This window comes from Rhinoraja longicauda, chromosome 2 (genome assembly GCF_053455715.1).
Source record: "Rhinoraja longicauda isolate Sanriku21f chromosome 2, sRhiLon1.1, whole genome shotgun sequence".
In the NCBI taxonomy this organism is placed as follows: domain Eukaryota; kingdom Metazoa; phylum Chordata; class Chondrichthyes; order Rajiformes; family Arhynchobatidae; genus Rhinoraja; species Rhinoraja longicauda.
In genome coordinates, this window is record NC_135954.1 from 90,842,102 (window position 1) to 90,855,562 (window position 13,461).

The following is a 13,461-nucleotide window of genomic DNA, read 5'->3' on the forward strand; positions in this document are numbered from 1 at the left end:
GTGTGTGTGCGTGTGTGTGCGGATGTGTGCACGTGTGTGTGCATGCGTGTGCATATACGTGTGTTTCAGTGTGTATGTGTATGTATGAGTGTGTGTGTATCTGTGTTTGAGTGTAATGTGTGTGTACGTGTGTGTGTTTGAGTGTAATGAGTGCCAGTCTATCTGTCTTTCTGTATATATATATATATATATATTTATATATGTATACACACACATGCATATGCGTATGTTACATATACACACACACACACACACACACACACACATATATATATATATGCGCACATGTGTGTGTGCCTGTGTTGATGAGTGTGTCCCTGTGTGTGGGAATGTGCCTTTCTGAGTGTCCCTGTGCGTGTTTCTGTATGTAAGTGCATGCATGAGTATCTGTATGTGAATGTGTTTGTGTCTCTGAGCATGTGGGTGTGTGTATATATGCGTTTGTTTCTCAGTTTACATGCATTAGATTGTCATTCTTTCTGCCTATCCCTCCCTCCCCCCCTCTCTCTGTCTGTGTGTGCATGCCCGTTTTTTAGAATGCATGCATTAGATTGTCCCTCTTTCTGCGAATCCATCCCCCTCTCTCTCTGGCCCTTTTTAACCCGCTCTCCTTCCTCCCCTACCCCCATCTTTCTCAGCCTCTTTTCATTATTCCCCCTCTCGTTCCCCCACATCTTTTTCCACTCCCTCTCTTCCTCTCTCTCCTCTCTCTCCCCCCCCCCCCCCACCACCGTCCTTCTCCCTCCCTCCCACCCTCTCCTTCCCTCTCCTCCTCTCCTCCTCTCCCTTTCCTCAACCCCTCCTCTCTCCCCCCCCCCCCCCCCCTCCCTCTCTTCCTCTCTCTCTCCCTCCCTCTCCCCCTCATTCCCTCTCCCTCCTTCCCTCTCCTCAATCCGGGCGCTCCATCACCCCGTCACCAAAGTTCAGTGCGTCCCTATATTTTGACCAGCTGCAGAATCGGGGGAAAAAAAGGAAGGCTTTTTAAATGCGTTTAATGACAGCGCATCAGTATTTGCAAAAGTCATTCAGAACCTCTCACTAATTTCCAGCTACATCTCGAAATAACTCCTCCTCTTTCAAACGCTGGGGCTTTATTTTCGATTCATTCTGCAGCAGCTCTTTGCTCTGTGTGTTCTCTCTCTCTCTCTCTCTCTCTCTCTCTCTCTCTCTCTCTCTCTCTCTCTCTCTCGCCCCCCCCCCCACACCACCTCTCCGCTCCTCCCCCTCCTTGATTTCTTTTCCCAATTTACAATTTTGTTGATCTTTTTAATTTTCTTCCCGCACCTCCAGGATGTCGTGGGGTCTGTGAGAGGGTCAGAAATGTGGCTGCATCTCGCTCCAGAAACAACCAGCTTCAGCAATGTCCTCTACCTGACTGGAATATAAAGTCCCTTTTTTCCCTCTCTCTCTCCCTCTCTCCCTCTCTCTCTCTTTTGCTCTCTCTACCCTCTCCCTCTCTCTCTTGCTCCCTCTCTCTACCCTCTCTTTCTCCCCCTCTCTCTCTCTCTCTCTCTCTTGCTCTCTCCCTCTCCACCCTCTCTCTCCCCCTCTTTCTCCCCCTCTCTCTTTCTCCCCCTCTCTCTTTCTCCCCCTCTCTCTCTCTTTCACTCTCTCTCTCTATCTCTCTGCTGATTTCAAGTGGTCTTCTAGCGGGCAGACACAATGAATACCTGGCTGATCGTTGCTGTTCTGCTGCCTCTGGTAAGGATGAACTTGAAGGGTTATTTTAATTCTCCCTCCCCCCTCTCCTCACCTCTCCCCACCCCCCCCCCCCTCCCTTCCCTCCTGCTCCCCTCTTCCCCCTTCCCTCCCCCACATCCCATTCCCCGCCTTCACCCCCCCTCACCATCTCCGTCCCCTGCTCCCTCCCCCACAACATCCTCCCCCCCCTCACCCTCTCCTGCTCCCTCTCCCCCTCACCCTCCTCTTCCCCTCCTCCCTCCTTCCCATCACCCGCACTCCTCCCCTCTCCTCCTCGCCCCCCTCCGCTCTCCCCAACACCCCCTTCAACCCTCCTCAACCCTCTGTCCTCTCCTCCCCTTCCACCCTCCTCCCCACACCCCTCCCCTCCTCCCTCTTACCCCTCATTCCCTCCCTACCTTCCTTCCCCCAACCCCCTCCCCCCTCCTCCTACTCGAGCCCTCCTCTCCCTCCTCCCGCTCTCCCCCTCCATCCCCCACTCCTCCCTCCCACCCCTCCTACTCTTTATCCCACCACCTTCCTTCATCCCCCCTCCCTCCTCCCCCTCCTTCCCCTCCCTCTCCCTCTCTCTCCCTCTCTCCCCACTCCCTCTCTCTCCCCCTCTCTCCCCCTCTCCCCCTCTCCCTCTCCCTCCCTCTCCCTCCCTCCCCCTCTCCGTCTCCCTCCCTCTCCCTCCCTCTGCCTACCTCTCCCTCCCTCCCCCTCCTTCCCCCCTCTCCCCCCCCTCTCCCCCCCTCTCCCCCCCTCTCCCCCCCTCTCCCTCCCTCTCCCCCCCTCCCCCTCTCTCCCCCTCCCTCCCCCCCCGATGCCACCTCAGGTTAAATCAGTGCCACTTAATTAAAGACGACTTGCACTTAATGCGTTTTCTAAATTATGAATGAACGTGGTGGTTCGACGCCAGATTATTGAGCAAGCAAGGGACTGCAAGTATTTGAATAAACTGTCATTATTTACAGCCAGCTGCATTTTTACCATCCTTACGGCAGAGTGAAATTTATATATTCCCAGCACCAAAGTGAGAGAAGGGCAAAGTTTAAAGGAGATGTGCAGGACTGTGTTTTCTTTTAAGGCAAACGGGTGGTGGCGGCAGATACGATAGTGGTGTTTTTCAGAGGCTTTTAGATAGGCACGTGGATATGCAGGGAATGGAGGAAATGGGATCACGTGCAGGCAGATAAGACATCTTCTCGGTATCATGTTTGGCACAGACACAGTGGGCTGAAGGGCCTGTTCCTGTGCTGTACTGTTCTAGACAATAGGTGCAGGAGGAGGCCATTCGGCCCTTCGAGCCAGCACCGCCATTCAATGTGATCATGGCTGACCACTCTCAATCAGTACCCCGTTCCTGCCTTCTCCCCATACCCCCTGACTCCGCTATCCTTAAGAGCTCTATCCAGCTCTCTCTTGAATGCATTCAGAGAATTGGCCTCCACTGCCTTCTGAGGCGGAGAATTCTATGTTCTGTTTTCTTTAACATGGAGGGTGGTGGGAGCCTAGAACGTGCTGCCGGGGGTGATGGTGGAGATTGGTGTTTAAGAGGCTTTTACATAGGCACATGGATACGCAGGGAATGGAAGGATGTGGATCATGTGCAGGCAAGAGAGACAAGAGTGTTTTATTGTCGTAAGTCCCAGGTAGGTCGATGAAATTCTTACTTGCAGCAGCACAACAGAATATGTAAACATACTACTCTGTGAAGTCAGAAGAAGGGTCTCGACCCAAAACGTCACCCATTCCTTCTCTCCAGAGATGCTGCCTGCCTCACTGAGTTACTCCAGCTTTTTGTGTCTATCTTCAGTCCAAGCCAGCATCTGCAGTTCCTTCTTACACATACACTCCGTAAAGCCTGATGGTTGCAGGGAAGAACCTGGACCTGCTCCTGAACCTGGACGTTACAGCCTTCAGGCTCCGACACCTTCTTTCCGATGGCAGGGGTGAACCTAGTGTGTGGCCAGGGTGGTGTGGGTCTCTGATGATACTGACTGCCTTTTTGAGGTAGCGACTCCAGTAAATCCTTCGAACACACACCCAGGGGTGGTACTGGAGGTAGGTATGGTAGTGATGTGTTTCAGAGGCTTTTAGACAGGCACATGGATGTGCAGGGAATGGAGGAATATGGATTACGTGCAGGCAGAGGTAGTTAGTTTAACTTGGAATCGTGTTCGGCACGGACATTATGGGTCGAAGGGCCTTTTCCTGTGCTGTTCTATGTTCTATACACCTCTGATTGTAATTCTGTGCTGGTATGGGCAAAGTCATTGTTTCTCAGTTGGATTGCTGTGTTTAATTTCGCACTCAAATAAACCCAGCGTGTGATGTGGAGGGAGTGCCGCACAGTCTAGAGACGAGAACGCTAATACAAAGGTCTGTCTGCTCTCTCAGAGGCTGCCAGAGGAGGTGGTTGAGGCAGAGACTGCCTCTTTGGACAAGTACATGGATGGGAAAGCTTTAGAGAGGCACAAAATGGTGGAGTAACTCAGCGGGTCAGGCAGCATCTCAGGAGAGAAGGAATGGGTGACGTTTCGGGTAGAGACCCTTCTTCAGACCGATGTTAGGGGATGGGGCAGGACTGCCCCCTCCCCTGACATCAGGGGCGGGACCGCCCCCTACTCTGACATCAGTCTGAAGATGGGTCTCGACCCGAAACGTCACCCATTCCTTCTCTCCTGAGATGCTGTCTGACCCGCTGAGTTACTCCAGCATTTTGTGTCTACCTTCGAATTAAACCAGCATCTGCAGTTGTTTTCCTACACAAGGTTTAGAGAGATATGGCCCAAACGCGGGCAGGTGTGACTAGTGTAAATGGAGCATCTCGGTCAGTGTGGGCAGGTTGGGCCGAAGGGCCTGTTTCATGCTGTATGACTCTATACTCCCTCAGGTGGGCTCAAAGGATCCTATTATCCGATGTGTAGGAATGGAGAGAGTATCGCCGTCTGAAGAAGGGTCTCGACCCGAAACGTCACCCATTTCCTCTACCCAGAGATGCTGCCTGTCCCTCTGAGTTATTCCAGCCTTGTGTGACTATCTTCGGTGTAAACCAGCATCTGCAGTTCCTTCCTACACAGAGTACCTAGCAGTTTGTGGTAAATCTATTCTACGCTCAATATTCCAGTCAAAGTGCCCCCCGTCACCTGTAACAGTGGTGCAACTGGTCGAGCCACAGCACCAGAGGCCCGGGTTTGATCCTGACCCCGGCTGCTGCCTGTGTGTGGAGTTTGCACGTTCTCCCTGAGCCCCTGTGAGTTTCCTCCGGGTGCTCCGGTTTCCTCAACGATCTGCGGGCTTGTTTGTTAATTGGCCGTCTGTAAATTGCCGCTTGTGCTGACGGAGGGGATGAGAAAGTGGAATAAAATAAAACAAACAAGGGGCGGCACGGTGGCGCAGAGGTAGAGTTGCTGCCTGACAGCACTTGCAGCGCCGGAGACCCGGGTTCGATCCCGACTAGCGATGCTGTCCGTACGGAGTTTGCACGTTCTCCCCGTGACCATGTGGGTTTTTCTCCGAGACTTTCAGTTTCCTCCCACACTCCAAAGATGTTAATTGGCTTGGTATAAGTGTAAATTGTCCCTAGTGTGTGTAGGGTAGTGTTAATGTGTGGACTCGGTGGGCCGAAGGGCCTGTTTCTGCGCTGTACCTCTAAACTAAACTAAACTAAAGTGTGAATGGCTTATTGATGCTCAGTGTGGACTCGGTGGGGCGGAAGGCCTATTTTCTACAATTCTATCTAAGCCAGTTAACCCACAAACCTGCACGTCTTTGGAGTGTGGGAGGAAACCGGAACACCCGGAGAAAACCCACGTGGTCAAGGGGAGTACGTCCAAATTCCATAGTCAGGATTGAACGCAGATCTCTGGCGCTGTAAGGTAGCAACTCTGCCACTGCACCACCGTGCCACACTGATCTAGATCCTGTTGTAAACATTGATATCCTCCTTCACTGTCCACGATACCACAGACTTTGGTTTGATCTGCAGATTTATTAGATTGGAAGCTAGGATGAGGGTGAAGGGAGATGAGAAAGGGATAGTTTCCATTGTGCCGTATGGAAGGAGCGGTCGGGTATCAGGCCACAACAATGGTGGGGTCACTGCCTCACGTGGCAAGTGAAGCAGAGAGATGGGACTTTGGAGATTTTTTTGTTTAGTTTAGCTTAGAGCACGGAAACAGGTCCATCCGCCTACCGACTCTGTGCCGACTAGCAATCACACAGTACACTAGCACCATCTTACACACACTAGGGACAATTTACAAATTTACAGAAGCCAATTAACCAACAAACCTGCACGTCTTTGGAGTGTGGGAGGAAATTGGAACACCCGGAGCAAACCTGCGCGGTCACTGGGAGAATGTACTAGCTCCACACACAGATGCCACCTGAGGTCAGGATCGCACCCCAGTCTCTGGTGCTGTGAGGCAGCAGCTCTACCCGCTGCGCCAGTGCGCTGCCCACAGCGAGGTCGCAGTGCGCTGTTGGATCCAGCTGCTGCCAAAGGCAATGGAAAGCAATTATTGTGTTTTGTGCGGCACAGAAGATTCTGAGTCACAATAGCTGGGGCTGCGCTGTGCAAAACTAATAGCAGAATGATCTAACCCTCGCAGGTGGGATGGCAGTGAATTAATCCTTCAGTCGGGGAGGAGAGACCATAAGCACAAATATACACGGGGCATAATCAGGCCATTTGGCCCATTGAGTCTACTCTGCCATTCAATCATGGCTGAACTATCTCTCCCACACACCATTCTCCTTTGACACCCTTACTGATTAAGAACCCATCAATCTCTGCTTTAAATGGGGTAAAGGTTTAAGGAAAGGAACTTGAGGGGCAACTATTATTATTTAGATATAAGGTGGTGGGTGTATGGAAAAAGCTGCCAGGGGAGGTAGGCGAGGCAGGTACTATCCCAACGCTTAAAAAAACCCTTTAGATAGTTACATGGATAGGATAGGTTTAGAGGGATATGGGACGAACACAGGCAGATAGCACTAGTGTAGATGGAGCATGTTGGTCAGTGTGGGCATGTCAGCATGGTCATGTTGGGCAAAGGGCCTGTTTCCACACTGTACAACTCTATAACCCTAAAAATCCACAGTCGTTTGAGGTAATGAATTCCATATATTCACCACCCTCTGGCTAAAGAAATCCCTCCTCATCTCCCTTTTAAAAGTACGTCCTTTTATTCTGAGGCTGTGCCCTCTGGTCCTAGACTCTCCACTGGTAGAAACACCCTGTCCAGGTCCGCTCTATGCGGGTCTGACATTATCTGCTTGGTTTCAATGAGATCCCCCTCATCTAAAGAGAGTACAGGCCCAGAGCCACCAAACCCGCCTCATACATTAACCCAACCATTCCCGGAGAGGGGAGAGTAGTTAATGTCCTTCACAATGCGCGGGTCCAGACCTCTCTGAAAGTGGGTAACACAAGTAGATAGAGTGGTACAATAGACAATAGGTGCAGGAGGAGGCCATTCGGCCCTTCGAGCCAGCACCGCCATTCAATGTGATCACGGCTGATCACATGAGGGCTTACAGCGTGCTTGTAGAGGGCTTATGGCATGCTTGCCTTCATCAGTCAGAGCATTGGGTATCAGGGTCAGGAACCCGTGATGCAGCTTTACCAAACATTGCCTCATTTGGAGTATTGCCTGCAGTTCTGGTCAACCCATCGCAGGAAGGATGTGGAGGCTTTAGAAAGGGCGTGGGAGAGGTTAACCAGAATGCTCAAAAGGACACAAATTGTTGGAGTAACCCAGCAGGACAGGCAGTATCTCTGAAGAACATGGATAGGCAACATAGAACATGCGTAGGACATAGGACAGTACGGCACTGGAACGAGCCCTTCGGCCCACAATGCCTGTGCTGAACATGATTCCAAGTTAAACTAATCTAATCTGCCTGTACATGATCCGCATCATTCTATTCCTTGCGATTCCACGTGGCTGTCTAAAAGTCTCCTAAACGCCACTATCGTATCTGCCTCACCACCGCCCCTGGCAACGTCTTCCAGGCCCTCACCACTCTCTGTGTAAAAACTGGCCCCGCGCATCTCAATTAAACTGTGCCCCTCTTACCTTATAGCTATGCCCTCTAGTGTTGGACATTCCCACCCTGGGAAAAAGATTCTGACTGTCTACCCTATCTATGCCTCCCATCATTTATACAGCTGTAAGGTTCTGACTGTCTACCCTATCTATGCCTCCCATCATTTATATAGCTGTAAGGTTCTGACTGTCTGCCTTATCTATGCCTCCCATCATGTAATATATCCATCGTCTTCCCTCAACCTCCGCCATTTTGTCTCAGGAGGGGCAGTGAGACCGTATGTAAGTCCGTTTGTAACTGATGTCAGCAGTAATATCGAAGTAAAGCCCCGGGCGGACTGCACTAACATTGATTCATCGGCCAGCTTCACTCTGCTTGAATGTTAATCAGCTGGGTGCTGAGATATTATTACAAAAATAGCCGATGCAGATTCTGAGGAAGTCAATGCGTCAGGTGGGAACCTTCCACCTTCCATCCTGGAGTCAGACTCTCCAAAATACGTAAATGGGGTCATAGTGTGACAGAGTCATAGGGTCATGCAGCACGAAAACAGGCCCTTTGGCCTGCAGAGTGGGGGGGAGGGGGGGGGAGATTTAATAGGAAGCAAGGGGCAGCTGTTTCATTAAAGGGTGGTGGGTATGCAGGGGAGTGAGCTGCAGGTGACGCAGTGCAAGAGTTGCTGCCTTACAGCACCAGAGACCCAGGTACTGTGTGCTGCCTGCACAGAGTTTGCACGTGACCGCGTGGGATTTCTCTGGTTCCCTCCCACACTCTAAAGACGTGGTGGCTTGTAGGTTAATTGTCAAATTGTCAAATTGTCCCTGGTGTGGCGGATAGTGCTAGTATACGGGTGGTCACTGGTCGGCGAGGACTCGATGGGCCGAAGGGCCTGTCTCCGTGCTGTATCTCAAAACATTTGGAAAAGGTACATGGATAGGAAAGGTCCACCAGGATGTTACCTGGGCTTGCAGGTTGAGTTATACGGAGAGGTTTGATAGACTGGGAGTTTTTTTCTTTGGAGTGCAGGAAGCTAAGGGATGAGGGTTTAGAAGGATATGGGCCAAATGCAGGCCGATGGGACGAGTGTAGATGGGGCATCTTGATCAGTGTGGGCAAGTTGGGCCGAACGGCCTGCTCCTCGCTGTATGACTCTGTAACTCCAGAGTCTGTTCTAACCAAGTTGGCATTCTGGGCTTGTCCCATTTGCCTGCATTCGGCCCATATACCTCTGAACCCTTCCTATCCATATAAGAAAATAACTGCAGATGCTGGTACAAATGGAAGGTATTTATTCACAAAATGCTGGAGTAACTCAGCAGGTCAGGCAGCATCTCGGGAGAGAAGGAATGGGTGACGTTTCGGGTCGAGACCCTTCTTCAGACTGAAGAAGGGTTTCGACCCGAAACGTCACCCATTCCTTCTCTCCCGCGATCCTTCCTATCCATATATCTGCTCAAATGTCTTATAAAAGTTGTAATTTTATCAGCTTCTGCGGTTTTCTCTGGCAGCTCATTCCAGATATGGACTGCTCACTGAATGAAAAGGTTTCCCCTGAGGTCCCTCTTAAATCTCTCCTTCTCACCTGAAGCCCATGCCCTGTAGTTTTAGAATCCTCTATCCTGGAGTTAAAGACTGTGAGTATACACTTTATCCATGCCCCTCATGGTCTTGTACACCTCATCCCATAGCTTCCTACGCTCCAAAGAAAAAACTCCCAGCCTATCGAAGCTCTCCGTGTTACTCAAGCCACAAGCCCAGGTAACATCCTGGTGAATCTTGCCTCAATCAACTGAGATGAAATCCCTTGATCCAGTTCCAAGAAATAAACTGCTGGAGGAACTCAGTGGGTCAGGCAGCATCTGTGGGGGCTGAGACCCTAAACTTCAAACAGACAGCAAACTCTGTACAGACAGTGCCCATGGGTCAGGATCGAACCTGGGTGTGAGTGTAGACGGAAGACAGCTGGTAAAAAGAGGTGAGGTAGATTGAACCCGGGTCACCGGGGCTGTGAGGCAGCGGCTCCACCAGCTAGGCCTCTGTGGAATAAATAGGATCCTCCCTCCCTCCCTCCCTCCCTTCCTTCTGTGCTATGCCGAGTCCATACCGTGGAAAGCTGGCATCAGTTGGGCTGAAGGGTGTCATTCATTTAAAGGCAACAAGGTAATAACACCAAAATTGAGCCTTCTGAACTTGTTGAAGATTTGCAACATCCTCCACAGCAATAGCAACAAATTTGATTTAACCAAATATGAAAATCTTTTCCAAAACATTCTAAGTAGAATCCCCACTAACCTTCCTGCATTACTGCATAACATAGAACAGTACAGCACAGGAAAAGGCCCTTCGGCCCACAATGTCTGATCTCAACCCTTCTTCCTCCTTCTCCCTGCTCCCATCCAGCAGAAGGTACAGAAGTTTGAAAGTGTGCACCAGCAGATCCAGAACAGCTTCTTCCCCTCTGTTATCAGGCTTCTGTACGGCCCTTCCATAAGCTAGGCTATTGTTCGATTCACCTCCACCCCATTGCGGACATTAGACTTTGTCTGTGGAACTGACGTACTACAATGCTGAGACCTATATTCTGCACTCTGATTCTTCCCCTTTGCTCTATCCATTCTACAATCCGCCTATTACTGGCCAGGCTGTGTCCTGCCTTCCTCTCTTCCAGCTTTCTTCTCCCTCCCTCACCACAATCGGTCTGAAGAAGGATCCCAAACCGAAACGTCACCCATCCACGGTCTCCAGAGATGCTGCCTGACCCACTTACTCCAGCACTTTGTGTCTTTTATTGTATTTGAGTTTGACTTGATTGTATGGTATTTCTGATCTGTTTGGATAGCATGCAAAACCCTTTCACTGTATCTCAGTACATGTGACAATAATAAACCTAAACCTAAACATGATGCTATGTTAAACTAATCTCTGCTTGCACGTGATCCATATTCCTCCATTCCCTGCATGTCAATGTTACTATCTAAAAGCCCCTTGAATGCTGCTATTGTATCTGCCTCTGACATGTTCCAGGCCCCCACTACTTTGTGTGTCAAAAAATATTTACCCTGCACATCTCCTGTAAATGTGCCTTTTCACCTTAAAGTGTGTTCTCTTTGATATTTCCACTGTGGGAACATGGTTCTGACTGCTCCACCCTATCTATACCTCTCACAATTTTTTATACTTCTGTCGGATCTTCCCTCAACTCCGATTCTCCAGATGAAACATCCAAGTTTGTCCAACTTTTCCTTGCAGCTAATACCCTCTGAGCCAAGCAGCATTCTGGTAAACCTCTCCCCCTGAGTCTCCACATCCCCCCTTTAATGGGGCGACCAGAACTGCACACTATACCCAGATGCAGCCTAACCCAAGCACTTCGGCCACGGTAGGGCTATCGAGAACGGCATGGAATTGATAATTAAATTCAGTTCTCGCTTACAGAGTGCCATAGGCAAAGGAATTGACAAAGGAGAATGACAATGTGAATTGAATTCAATTTTCCAGTAGGCTGGTTATCATCAGGCAGGGGGAGGAGGTTGTTGTTTGCAAGGTGATCCATGGGTTGGCGTTATTTATTAAGGCAGGGACACACGGACACGGCTGTAATTCTTACACCTCATGAAGCAAGCTGCTAATAATTGCAAAACATTTTCAGAGTTCGAAAGGTATTGGGACTAAAATTGTTCAACTGTGCAATCAAGACCTGCATTTCTATGGCGCCTTCAACTCCTAATGAAAAAAATGACTTTACCTTTCAAACTTTAAGGTGAGAAGGACAAAGTATAGAGGAGATGTGCGAGACAAGTTATTTTACACAGAAGGTGGTGGGGGCCTGGAACGTGCTGCCAGGGGTGACGGTGGAGGCAAATACGATAGTGGCCTTTTTAGTGCAAAGTGCAAACTCCGCAATGAGGTAGGTTGGAAGATCGGGTCAGCACCCTAGCTTAAGGGTGTCCGATAACAGCGGGGAAGAAGCTGTTCCTGAATCTGGTGGTGCGTACGTGCAAGCTTTTGTATCTTCTGCCCGACGGGAGAGGAGGGAATGACCGGGGTGTGAGTACGCTTGACTGTGTTTGTTGCTTTCCCGTGGCAACGTGAAGTGTAGATGGAGTTGGTGGTGGGGAGTCTGGTGCGTGTGATGGACTGGGCTATGTTGGTAAATCTCTGCGATTTCTCACAGTCTTGGACAGAGCTGTTGCCAATGGGATGTTTTCTCTGGTCCATCTATAGAAGTTGGTAAGAGTCGAAGGTATTTATTCACAAAATGCTGGAGTAACTCAGCAGGTCAGGCAGCATCTCGGGAGAGAAGGAATGGGTGACGTTTCGGGTCGAGACCCTTCTTCAGACTGACAGTTGATAAGAGTCGTTGGCTGTTGGTTGAATGGTTGAATGTTGGAAACACTCAGCAGGTTAGTCAGCATCTGTGAACATTTAACATTTCGGGTCGTAGATCGTTTGACCCGTTCTGACAAAGGGTTTCTCTCTCCACAGATGCCGCCTGACCCGCTGAGTGTCATCCAGCAGTTTCTGTTTTGATTTTAGATTTTGGGCATTAGCAGTGTTATTTAGAACATAATACATAGAACTACAGCGCATGTACAGGCCCCTCAATGTCCATGCCAAACATGATGCCAAGTTCAACTGATTTCATCCACCTGCACATGATCCATATCCCTCCATTCACTGCATATCCATGTGCCTGTCTAAAAGCCTCTTAAATGCCACTATCGTATTTGCCTCCACCACCATCTCTCTCTAAGGTGATATCTCTAGAGAACATGGATAGGTGATGTTTTGGGTCGAGACCTTTCTTCTGACTGAGATTAGGTAACTGTACTATCCGATCAACAACAAGAGAGTGATCCTGAGCTGCCATCTACCTCACTGGAGATCTATCTTTAATTGGATTTTACTGGACTCTATCTTGCACTAAACGTTATTCCTTTGATTCCATATCTGTACATTGCGGATGGATAGATTGTAATTATGTATAGTCTTTCCACTGACTGATTAGTACGCAACAAAACCACTTTTCACTGCACCTTTAACTAAACTAAACTAGATATCTGAACTATTTGGGCCAGCACACAAAACAAAGGTTTTCACTGTACCTCGGTACATGTGCCAATAATAAACTTAATAATAATAAACATGGAATTCATTGCCACAGAAGGCTGTGGAGGCCAGGTCAATTGATATTTTTAAGGCAGGGAATGATTCAGAGATTCTTGATTAGTAAGGGTGCCAGGGGTTATGGGAGAAGGCAGGGAAATGGGGTTGAGAAGGGAAGGTAGACCAGCCATGATTGAATGGCGGAGTAGACTTGATGGGCCGAATGGCCAACTTCTGCTCCTGTCACATGAACTTAAACGAAAAACCTGACCTTAAACTAAACGTAGCCATTACGAATGCTTTCTGTACCCTGACTTGTCAATGATTGATGTGTATGAAATCCTCAGCCACCTTGGACTTTACAGCCTCCACGTTCTCATTACTTAGAAAGCTTCTCCATTTTATTCTTATTGGATTCAAAATACCATTTGTCCGTGCTGTAGATTGTGATTAGCCAGGGGATTCCCCCCTCTCCAGCGACCTGTTAATAACCCTTTCCAATTGAGTGCTTCTGACTTCATTACTCACGATGCTCCCTCTCCTTGTGCCAATGTCAGTATAGCTTAAGTGGTTTCTGACCCATCGTCCCAGTCATTTATCAACGAAATGGATCGT

General features: G+C 49.4%; 1 protein-coding gene across 4 annotated transcripts in view; it reads left to right on the top strand.

Moving 5' to 3' along the window:
* Positions 1–13,461, top strand: part of LOC144607076 (pituitary adenylate cyclase-activating polypeptide type I receptor-like) — a 117,531-nt gene that overhangs the window by 26,668 nt on the left and 77,402 nt on the right. Inside the window, exon 2 of one of the 4 annotated variants that reach the window (XM_078423660.1) lies at positions 1,291–1,701. In XM_078423660.1, coding sequence (XP_078279786.1) covers positions 1,663–1,701 — 39 coding nt within the window. In that variant the 5' untranslated portion in view covers positions 1,291–1,662. Of the gene's footprint in view, positions 1–918; positions 1,702–13,461 lie in introns of those variants that run through there. The other 3 variants (XM_078423685.1, XM_078423668.1, XM_078423678.1) reach the window with 3 other exon arrangements.